Source organism: Vicia villosa, linkage group LG2 (assembly GCF_029867415.1).
Source record: "Vicia villosa cultivar HV-30 ecotype Madison, WI linkage group LG2, Vvil1.0, whole genome shotgun sequence".
Classification (NCBI taxonomy): domain Eukaryota; kingdom Viridiplantae; phylum Streptophyta; class Magnoliopsida; order Fabales; family Fabaceae; genus Vicia; species Vicia villosa.
Window position 1 is genome coordinate 142,826,925 of NC_081181.1, and position 11,763 is coordinate 142,838,687.

Genomic DNA, 11,763 nt, shown 5'->3' on the forward strand with positions numbered 1-11,763 from the left:
AATGAATATCCTTCTTTGTTTTCCCAATAACCTTAGCATCAACATATGTGTTGTAACTTTGATGACAGGAACTTCATACACACAGATTTTGTCGGCTACAGTACTCACAACCATAACAATTTGACCTTCCTACATGGATAAATTGCAACTGTAATAAACCAATCAACAACAAAAAATCTCGAAACAAATATATGTAAAGCATCTTCCGTGTTTTTCTCGAATACAGTTTCCTCTTGTCGTTCAATCAAACCTTGAGGAATTCCAAAAAGAGTTGAGATTTCCAACTCGCGATTGTATTTCTCCGACTAATTAATCTGACCATAAACTTAACTGCTCAAATCAACATATTAATCCAATTATGCCTTTAGAATAATACTGATAAATTTCGACTTCGACTAATTCCAACGAGTAAATCCTTGATTTAATTTAATTAAATAATTAATTAAATTCGGGGCGTTACAACTCTCCCCCACTTAGAATATTTTCGTCTTCGAAAATCTATCCGACATAACCATCCTCAACTTTGCTTCCAACTATCCGAGTCTCAGTTGCGTTTGACAACATTTCGACTACCAAAACAACTCAATCCGACTTAAATCCAACATCAATTATTCGACATCTCTATGACATACTCGTTAACAACTTACTAACCACCTCAAGAATCTCCCGGCTTATCAATACTTATGGTAGCAACAACTATAACACGCTTAAACGTGGGGATGCAATCTCACTTCATTAACTTAGAAACAGAGACATCACTGCTTAACAATACCTTGACATATGATTCTTAAGGTAGTAACACTTATAACCCTCATATACTCGGGTGTTCAACGCCATACCATTACCGTATTAACAACATTCTCAACACCAGAACACTTACGTACTTTCATTCTCATAATCATACATGCCAATCTTCAACAAACACCAACAACTCTCTCTCTTCCTCGTTGTATCACTCTTATAGTGACATCCACATAGCCAGCATACTCAACTCAGTCATAGTACGAAATATCACTTCTTACTTATAGAGTTCAACAACAATATCACGACGACAGAAACCAAATCACTATAACGTCAACTTAACAAGATTACTCAACGAATACACCCAACTCCACCATCGACTACCATCCGTTATATCATCCTTATAAACTCGGCAAATATTCACGAGAAAGTACCATATTTATGGTACATCGTTCTTATCTCAACACTCACCAAATCAAACATGCAGATCAAAACATATCATTCCCCTAGGCTTCCGATACCTAGTTCTTCACCTCTAACAAACACACACGCATAGCAACTGCGCCACCTTACACATCCGCTGTGCAACTCTGATAATCTATCTTAATTCACCGTCCATGTTAAATTTTTTCGTCAATTACATGGTTCACAAGTCTTAATCTAGTCAAACTTCCTTAAACATCCATCACAAAATCGATGCTCACTCGATATTCTCAATCCTTCACTTTGCGATGCTATCTCGCCTACAAACCAGCTCCTCCGACTTGTTCATTAATTCTCAACTATTCATGGATACTTTTTCGTTAATTCACACCAACCAGAGAGCAACTATCTTCACGGCATAACATTCATCCTTTTACGCACTATCAAGCTAGCAAGATACGTCTATGCCATCCAATCACAATTTCATCTTCTATCAACAAGAGATTAAGGGTGATCAAGTCCTCAATTTGTCAATAGATAGCCGACAACCATAATGGAGTATAAACCATCGTTACTAAACTACAATAGCTTTCCTTTAGCACTTGTACTCACGTCACCAAAAGCACTAAAGTTCAATAACTCCCAAAATCATCCAAAAATACTAACACCGACGTTTTGTAACTACCTATTAAAACACCTCTGACGATACATCAGAACAAAATTCATGCACACCATTATCAACACTTCTTATTATTGGAATCATACTCATCTCTTCGCACTTCCAGTTCTTACTCGCGCTTCAGAAAGTTTTCAACAGCTTCAACAGCTTCTATTATTGTCTCAATCACTTACAATAATCCTACAACAAGGTCTACCACAATACTTCACCAAATCACTGATCCAACATCGACATCTTATGCAAGGCTAATAAACCAACAGCTTCACAGTCCATCAGTATCGCTGGAACATCATAACTTCTAAATTCCATCTTCTAGGATTTATTCTTGTTACTTAACAGTTACCTTCAAAAACATTCGTAACTTGAACCACACTTGCATATCACCAATTGCTACATTGCTCCTCATCCTTCGAGTAGTAAACATCAACAATTCATGCTCACCCTCTTCCTCAAGAGATTCCAACTTAACTAGCAACCAAAATCTTAAATCCAAGTCACCCTCGATTCGGGAAACAACAAACTCCCTCGACACTTGCATTGTTGCTAGCAGCAATATACTAACACCTTACAACTGAACATATCCGAGAAGCATATCTTCTCCCCCACTTAGCTTCAAACCAACTCCTGCATACAAACGACCATAAGAATAACAAGTACCGATAGTGTTTCACACACTCGTCGCGTACACGGGAATAAACAATATTAGACAACATTGGCCGGACATACCGACCTGCTCTGATACCACTAATGTAACACCCCAAATTCTACCCCGCAATTATAAGCGAAAATCATAGTGCATTCAAAAATATTCATCAAAAGATGGGATGTCATATTTCGACTTAACCAAACAAATATACTTATATTGCATTTAACAAAGATACATAGCATTCGAAAAACACCATGTTATTCAATAACTTCCAAACTTCAACTTATAAATTAGAGTCGACTTAGAAACATCTTTCATTCAACTTTATATAAATGTCAACTTAGAATACAACAACTAAAATAATAACGGCTAATCCCCCCTCCCCCCGAGTGCTACGTATCAGAGCAATAGACACCAAATCGACTTGCCATAAAGTAACATAAAGACTTCATGGAGTCACTTCGAACATCCACAGCTAATCTCGAGTACCTGCCCATTTCCCATGGTAGGGGAAATATCAGCAAAGGGGTGAGATATCTTACAATATAAAGGAAAGCATGATAAATAATATAGGAGATATAGATCATACATAATTTCACCACTTCGCATCACATATCATCTTAGAACAATTTTCATCACAAAACAACTTATCAATATAATACAACTTTCAAAACGACAACAATGTCATTAATCAATTAAGACAACATATTCAAATTCACATAATCAACTTATGAAATGGCAACAATGTCATTAATCAATTAAGACAACATATTCAAATTCACATAATTAACTTACGAAATGGCAACAACGTCATTAATCAATTAAGACAATATATGCAATTCACAAGTAGGATTCCAACACATCACGACAAACATCTCATTATCAAGTCATCACATCACAACAAACATATCTTCATCAAGTCACAACAATATAATCAAATAAGACTCAAATGCAATTCACATGTGACTCGACTTATTCAAATGCATGTGGTACCATTTGGAGTAAAACTCCCACGTCTCAAAATTTGCCATTGGGCACACCGTCGCTATTTACCATTAAGGCCACCGTCGCTTTTTGCCATTAAGGCCACCGTCTCTTTATACAATGGATGTGACTCAATGAATACAACATCCACACAAACACAACACACATCACAAACACTGACTAAACATCATTACCATTATAGTAATTCATCACTTTGCAATCACGTCGCTATTTGCCATTAAGGCCACCGTCTTTTTATGCAATGGATGTGACTCAATAAATGCAACATCCACATATACAACCATCGAACATTCTCAATCAAATGTCGAACTTCAACAACAACAAAATCATCATCATTCATAAGAATACGTCACTTTACAATCACGTCGCTATGTTGCATTATCATACAACAATATATCACTTCACAACAACAATCACGATACAACTTATCAACATTGACCATAGGGTTTACAACAACAACAACAACAATTTCCACATACTAGCAACAACGACAACAAATTCATCATATTAACAACAACAAAAACAAATTCATCATGTTAATGACAACAACAACAACAACAAATTCATCATGTTAACAACAAACATCAACAAATTCATCATGTTAACAACAAACATCACATTACACAATTCAAGTAACGACATAACATGATTAGTTTAACTTCTTAAGTAAAAGCATATTTATTTATTATTTCATCATAATACATCATTATCTCATCTTAAGTAAAGTTCATATCATCATCTCAATAGCATTGTATCGTCATAATAAAAACATACATCAAATTATACCGCAACATGATTATGTCAATTCATATCAAAGAGCATACTTCATATGTTAACACAACAAAGTTCATCACATAATCCTAATAAAAATAATAAGAGACTATATCTTATGAATCATTTTATTGCATCATGGTATAGTTCATTGAGTTAGCTTTCCAACGCTTTGAACGGTGTATCAATCGGAGTCCGGAAACTCAAGTTATGGCCTTTACAAAAATTCTGTCAAAAATGGAAATCTTCAGGTCGACGCAAGGGATTCATAGGTCGACGCATGAATGCTTTCTACCCCCCTCGGGTTAGCTCAGGTCGACTCATGAATCGACGCAAGGAATTCTACAAGTCGACGCACATAATTCATAGGTCAACGCATGCTGAAGAAAACCAGTTTTTCTGCCTTTTGGGGTTGCTCAGGTCGACCCAGGCTTCTGTGTAGGTCGACCTACGCTGCGTAAAAACCCAAAAATCACCATTTTCCTTCCCCATTAACCTCATACAACAACTACTAACCCTCATACAATTTATACATCAATTAACAGCAATTTAACACACATATAAGGTTCCTAAACATGTTCCTAACCATGGGTTCACATACAAACATCATCCAACATACTTAGAATCTCAATTTCATAGAAATCTAGTATGAACCCTAACAATTTCAAATTCAATTTTCACACAATCATGGATAACAACATACAATAAAAACCCCATCATATAAACCTCTATCAATTCCACCAAATGCTCCACAAATCATTCATCAACAACATCAAAATTGCAATTCTCACACAAACATGGATATTCAATTATGAAGTCTAACCCATAATCATACCAACCCTTAAGGAGTAAGAACTTCATCCTTACCTTAGCAAAAGCTTCACCTTCTTCAATGGAGCTCTTCCTCTTCATGCCATAGCTTTCCTCTTTCTTCCCTTCTTTCTCTTCTTCCTCTTCTTTCTCCAAATGAGTTATGAGACTAAATCTCTAAAACTCTAACATTTACTATCTCACTAATGGGCTTAACCCATAACCCATCCATTGTGTTATATTTCTTCCACTTAGGCCTAATTCATAATATTCCTCTAATCACTCAATTAAGCCAAATAACACACATAAATGAATAATCACATAACATAACGAATATTATTCCCAATAATACTCCACAACTACAATTGCTCCATAACTTAATTAATACCAACTCGCGATTGTATTTCTCCGACTAATCCGACTAATTAATCCGACCCATAAACTTAACTGCTCAAATCAACATATTAATCCAATTACGCATTTAGAATAATACCGATAAATCCCGACTTCGACTAATTCCAACGAGTCAATCCTTGATTTAATTTAATTAAATAATTAATTAAATTCGGGGCGTTACAGTCAACAATCGAAAGAAAACATAAACAGAGAAAAGTTTGTGCACAAAAGAGAGCTGGTTCAAGAAAGGAAAAAACAGGATAAGAAAACCCTTTAACAGAGAAAATTTTATCCACAAATTTGAAACCAGGTTATTCACCTTCTAATTTCAGATCTTGAATAAGCATATCAGCTTTTAGGGTTTTCTTGAGAAGATTGGTTTCACTCGCAACATAGATTGAAGAAACCAAAACATTGAATTACCCGCTCGAATCTCGGTCCATAGTTCCTGAAAGAACAACAACAAAAAGTCAGATACGAAAAGGCATCTGTAGCATGGAGAAGAATACAAATCGCACATGTAGGAAGAAGGAAGAAGGAGGAAGAAGAGAGAGTGAGGGAAAGGACGAGAGACAGGGAGAGAGTGTCAGAAGATATTTTGCCTTTCAAATTTGAATTTTGAATTAGAGATTTGAAAAAAAAATTAAAAGAGGAAAAGCAATACCAATAGCAATAGCAATTCAACCGTATGACATCATCATTCAGTTCAATTATAGCAAGCAAAAGCATAAAACAACAACCATGTAATTGGAATTGAAAAATATGACATCATTAGTTGCAAAAAGCAAATTTTGGATCAAAATTGTCCCTATTTTGTTGAGGTGGCAGAAGTAGAGGGAAGGTCAAATGAGAGTTTTCCAAAATCATTAATTTTCTTATATGGTAGATGTTGCACTATTTCTCTTACAACAATACTTCAAAAGCGTTGCGTATTTACGTTTTACAAAAACAAATTGTCTACTGCAACACTTCACAAAACGTTCCCTAATTTTGAATTCAAAAAACAAACTATTTACTCTAACACTTTACATGTATAGCATATTTCTGAATTCAAAAACAACTTTCACTTTTATATTTTCTTGTCATTTTAAAACACGTTTATAATAATTAATTATTATTAATTATAACAATTTACACATACATAATCATGTTTTTAAAAGTTGTTGTCTTCAATCGCTCTACTATCTCTCAAGTTATTAATCTTAGTCCTCTCTAAAAACAACTTTTAGGAATGTATTTCGAACTCAACAAATGCGACATATATTAGTTTGATGTATGACTAGTTTGCTGTATGCAAGAACTAAGAAGGCAATATATTTTTGGGTAAATTAATGGCAGATGGATACATCATACTATCATAGACGTAATAACTTCAATTCATTATATCAAATAAAATACTTTAGTTTGATGATGACACAATACTAAACATGATTATATAAATTAATTTTCCTGTATTTTTACTCTCACGCGAGTTTATGTCCCGACGGTCTATATCCAAATCCAGCCACTTGTGTTTAAACAATTATTAATATCTTTTTCTTTAGTTACAAAAATTAAGATGCTTAAATTATTTATCCAAAAAGAATGTTTAAATAAAACTACTAACGTTGGTTCAATTTTTTATAGTATATTAGCTGTTAATTAGCTTCTGTTAGCCTGTTGCCACGTCATCAACATTATCAATCATTGGACAATCACACGCTCACTCAGCTAGAAATGTGACACGTGTCCATGTGGACCCCATTGTTAATTTTAACTTCGTGAAGAAGATTAAAAACAAATCTTTTTCTGGGACCCACATGCTGATGTCACCATAAAAAAAAAGTGAAAACGACCTTTGAATTCAACCCCACCACCATATAGTGACAACTGACTCAAAAGCTATAAATTCTCAGACGAAAATACCCCTAGTACATATTGTTATTTACCGAATATACCCCTAATATACGTTCTTAAATATGAGTCTTCAACGCTGCGTTTCTTCCCTTTCCTCTTCTTTCCTTTCACCACTCTTTACTTAGCAATAACCATGATCTCTTCTCTTTCTGTTTCCGATTTCACCGTGTTAGACGAAGTTTTAACGCCATGGGATTACTCTACTGTGTTCTCGCCCTTCATTCCCACAAGCCCTAAGCTCACCTCAAGCTCCGGTTCAGGTGAACCAAACGAAAAACCGGTCTCGAACAACTCGAACCGGAACATGGAGGACCGAAAAAAGAGAAGAATGATATCGAACCGGGAATCAGCACGGAGGTCACGTATGCGTAAACAGAGACATTTAGAGAATCTACGGAACCAGTTGAACTTGTTTCGGGTTGAGAACCGGGAATTGAAGAATGGTTTGCAGTTCCTAATGTTCCACTGTGATCGTCTTCGAACCGAAAACGAGTGGCTCCGGTTAGAACGAACCGTGTTGGGTCAAAAACTGTCAAACATAAGTCAAAGTTTGGTTTTTCCACCATTCTCCTCTGCATGGCCATGCAATATTGTTACTGCGGAATGAATTAATCAATAAATAAAGCTTGATGTTAATCATGATTAACAATGTTAATTAATTACTAAAGGGTCTCTGTTAAATATTCTGGAGATAGATATATAACTTGTCTATTAAAGGTAGATAAACTAAGGTGATGTAGAGTGGGGGTGCTTTTTGAGGGAAAGAAAAAGAAAAGGTTAGGTTTTGAAAAATATTAATGCCATGGTTGTCATTGTTTTTTTGAAACCAGGGTTAATATTACTACTAATTATGTAAAATTTCCTTATAAAAGTAGTAATTGTATAAAATATTTTTAGTCTTTTAAATTTTCAGTAATTTTTTCTTTTACAAAATGATTTTTCAATGGTGTTTTTAGATGATTTTTATAATTTTCCTTAATTATTTAGTATAAAATTTATGATTTTTTAGTGACCTTGATGTTGATCTAGTAATATTGATTTGATTTGTTTCTGTTCAAAAAGATATTATTATTATTATTATTATTATTATTATTATTATTATTATTATTATTATTATTATTATTATTATTTCATCCACCATGCAATTGCAACGCAAGGGATTGCTGCAGATTCCAAATCTCTTAAATACTACAGTAGTATGAATTATTTAATGGAAAAAAATGACAACTACGGAAAATAAAGGGAAAGGGAATATTCCGATGACATGATATTAATTGACTTTGCTTTGAATATGTAGTTAATAAATGTCATAAAATACAAAGGCATGCTGAAGTATGCATTGCCCTGCATATGCCATATAGTATATCCTTTTGGTAAATAGTAGATGCCAAAAATTATAGTGAAGTTAATATGTGGTTGGACTCAAGTCTTCAACATGTTTCACTTGATATCCCCATGTTGAAATTTGGTCAGATTTATGAGGTTTATAAAAGAGTTTTTTTAATGAGAAATGGTGCTAATCTATGGAGTGGGAGAGGGTGAATATGTTGTAAAGGAGAAATTTAAATTGTTTAATGAAAATTTTAAGATTTTAAATATGAAAGGAATATTTAAGATTAGGAAGAGAATGTTGGTCTTTGAGAGTTTTGAAGGAAAGGGAGGGGAAGATTTAAAAAATAAATAAAGATTGAGTGGAAAGAATTGAAATACTTTAGTTGTGGAGTATTTAGAAGGATTTGCTTTAATTTATTCATAACATCAAAAATTCTCTAATTTTTCGAAAACTCAAAATTTATATTGAAAGAGAGTTGTTGAGGATTTTGGAGCGCTTACTTAAATTTTTTGAATATCTTTTGTATGTATTCTAAAAATTAAAAATATATTTAATTATATACACTCTTTTAATACTTGCATTAGAGAACATTGAGGATTATGCACTTTTGTGAGAGACGTCTCACTTATTCACCCAAAATCTTAAAGTTATAGTGAGTAAGTTTTCTCACTTATATATTTTCAAGTCACCACATTCATATTCAATATGAGATTATTTTTTCATTTACTTTATTATATTCTACCATACAAAATTATTTATTCAAAAAATCTCAAATATCTTTTATATAGTTTTAAAAATTAAAAATATATTAATTATAAACACTCTTTTATATTGTCAGAATTTTGTCTAAATTTTGAAGTTTTTTAATGTAGTTTTGCTTGGATGGAACTTTAATGTTTTGTTTTTTCTCATTATTAGTTTTTCTCTTATGCGTGTCTTGCACTTAAGGAACGTTTTATATTTATTTGACTTTTTTTTTTAGAGAGAATTCAAATTTTAATTTTTGACCTATTAAATTATTAGATAAATTATTTAATTATCGATCTATTAAACTTAAGATCAACATGTCACTTTTGTGAAAATCAACGGGTTAAAGACATAATAAAAGTCAAGTAGAAATAAATTAAAGCGTTAATTTAAGTTTCAAAATGTTGATATGAAATATGTTAAATTTTTAATACATCATAATATGTCAAGATGGGTAGAGAAAACTTTCCCTTATGAAAATCACTGGTCTTACCTTTGATAAAAGGAAGCAAGCTCGATGACTATTTGTTGGGGGGGAAATGTCATGAACAATATATCACATCAAACGATGCAAGTAGCAAGAAGATCAATCCAGAATTTGAAGATTGGCTTGCTCATGACCAACAAATACTATGTTGATTGCGAAACTCGATGACAGTAGGAATTGCAACACAACTTCTGCATTGTGAGTGTCCTAAAATTATTTGGATGTGCCTACTACCCAATTTCCCACAACTAGGTGTGTCTTTATGGGATATAGCAATACACATAAAGGGTACAAATGTGTTAACTCACATGGCAGAATTTTCATCTCAAGACACATAGTGTTCAATGAGAACCACTTTCCTTTTCATGAGGGATTCCTTGACAAAAGAAATCCCTTGAAAATAATGTCTCTGACTGAAAATATTGCATTATTTCCTCTTTGTTCTACAGGAAACACAAATGCCAATGAAAATGAGGTGGAAGAACCAAGATCAGATGAAGGAGGATCAAATGCACAAGAAAACTCTAACACCGACCAGACAACGACAAGTGAAAGACTCATTGAGGAAGAATCAAGCTCAGCTGAGGGAGAATCAAATGCAGAAGAAAACTCCAACACCGATCTGACAACAACAAGCGAAAGACTCATTGAGGAAGAATCAAGCTTTGCTGAGGGAGAATCAAATGCACGAGAAAACTCCAACACTTATCAGACAGCAACAAGCGAAAGACTCATTGAAGAAAATGAAGACTCTACTAGATAAATAGAGGACTCATTTGATGAATCAAACACAAATGACCATGAGGAAGGTTCAGCTGAAACACAAATACAAACATAATCTGAAATCAGAGAAGCACACCAAGAGGATAACACACGAATATGCACCCGAAGAAAAAATGGAATTTACAAGCCAAAACAACCATAGATTGGGCTGGTACAAGGAGACACAAATGCTAAGGAACCACTTAATGTTAGGGAAGCTCTTGCTAGACCTGAGTGGAAGAAGGCCATCGACTCAGAGTTCAAGGCATTAATATCAAATCAGACATGGATTCTAGTACCAAATCAAGGTCAATACAACATAATTGATTCAAAATGGATGTTCAAAAATAAATACAAGGAAGATGGATCAATTGAAAGAAAAAAAGGCAAGGTTAATGGCAAGAGGTTTCCAACAAACAACTGGCTTAGATTTTGAAGAAACCTTTAGTCCAGTTATTAAGGAAAGCACGGTAAGAATCATATTGTCAATTGCATTTCACCTTAATTGCGACATTAGGCAATTGAACATAAATAATGCTTTTCTTAATGGGCATCTTAAGGAGATTGTATTCATGTTTCAACCAGAAGGGTTTGCAGATCCAGCAAAACCAAATCACATCTGCAAGTTATCTAAGGTAATTTATGGACTGAAACAGGCCTAAAGGGCTTGGTTTGATGGCTTGAAAGATGCTCTCCTAAACTGGGGTTTTTAGAATACTAAAAGCGATTCCTCCCTCTTCATTCTCAAAGGTACTAACCATACCACCTTTCTACTTATCTATGTCGATGATATAATTGTAACTGGTAGCAACACCAAATTTCTATAGGCTTTCATTAAGCAACTCAATATAGTATTCTCCCTTATAGATCTTGGACAACTACTTTATTTCTTAGGCATCGAGGTACAAAGAAATGCAGAAGGATTGTACCTGAAACAACCAAGGTACATAAGTGATTTGCTCAAGAAATTTAACATGGAGAAATCATCATCTTGTCAACACCTATGGTTATCGGGAGACAATTTACTATCGAGGGAGAACCAATGGTTGAACCAACTATGTATAGAC

At 33.9% G+C, this 11,763-nt stretch overlaps 1 protein-coding gene across 1 annotated transcript; it reads left to right on the forward strand.

Annotated features, from left to right (window-relative positions):
• The first annotated feature begins 7,441 nt into the window (after nt 1-7,441).
• Nucleotides 7,442-8,315, forward strand: LOC131646940 (bZIP transcription factor 11-like). The gene has a single exon (XM_058916866.1). It carries the CDS (start codon nt 7,501-7,503, stop codon nt 7,972-7,974), a length of 474 nt encoding a protein of 157 aa, XP_058772849.1. The 5' UTR covers nt 7,442-7,500; the 3' UTR covers nt 7,975-8,315.
• The last annotated feature ends 3,448 nt before the right edge of the window (nt 8,316-11,763 follow it).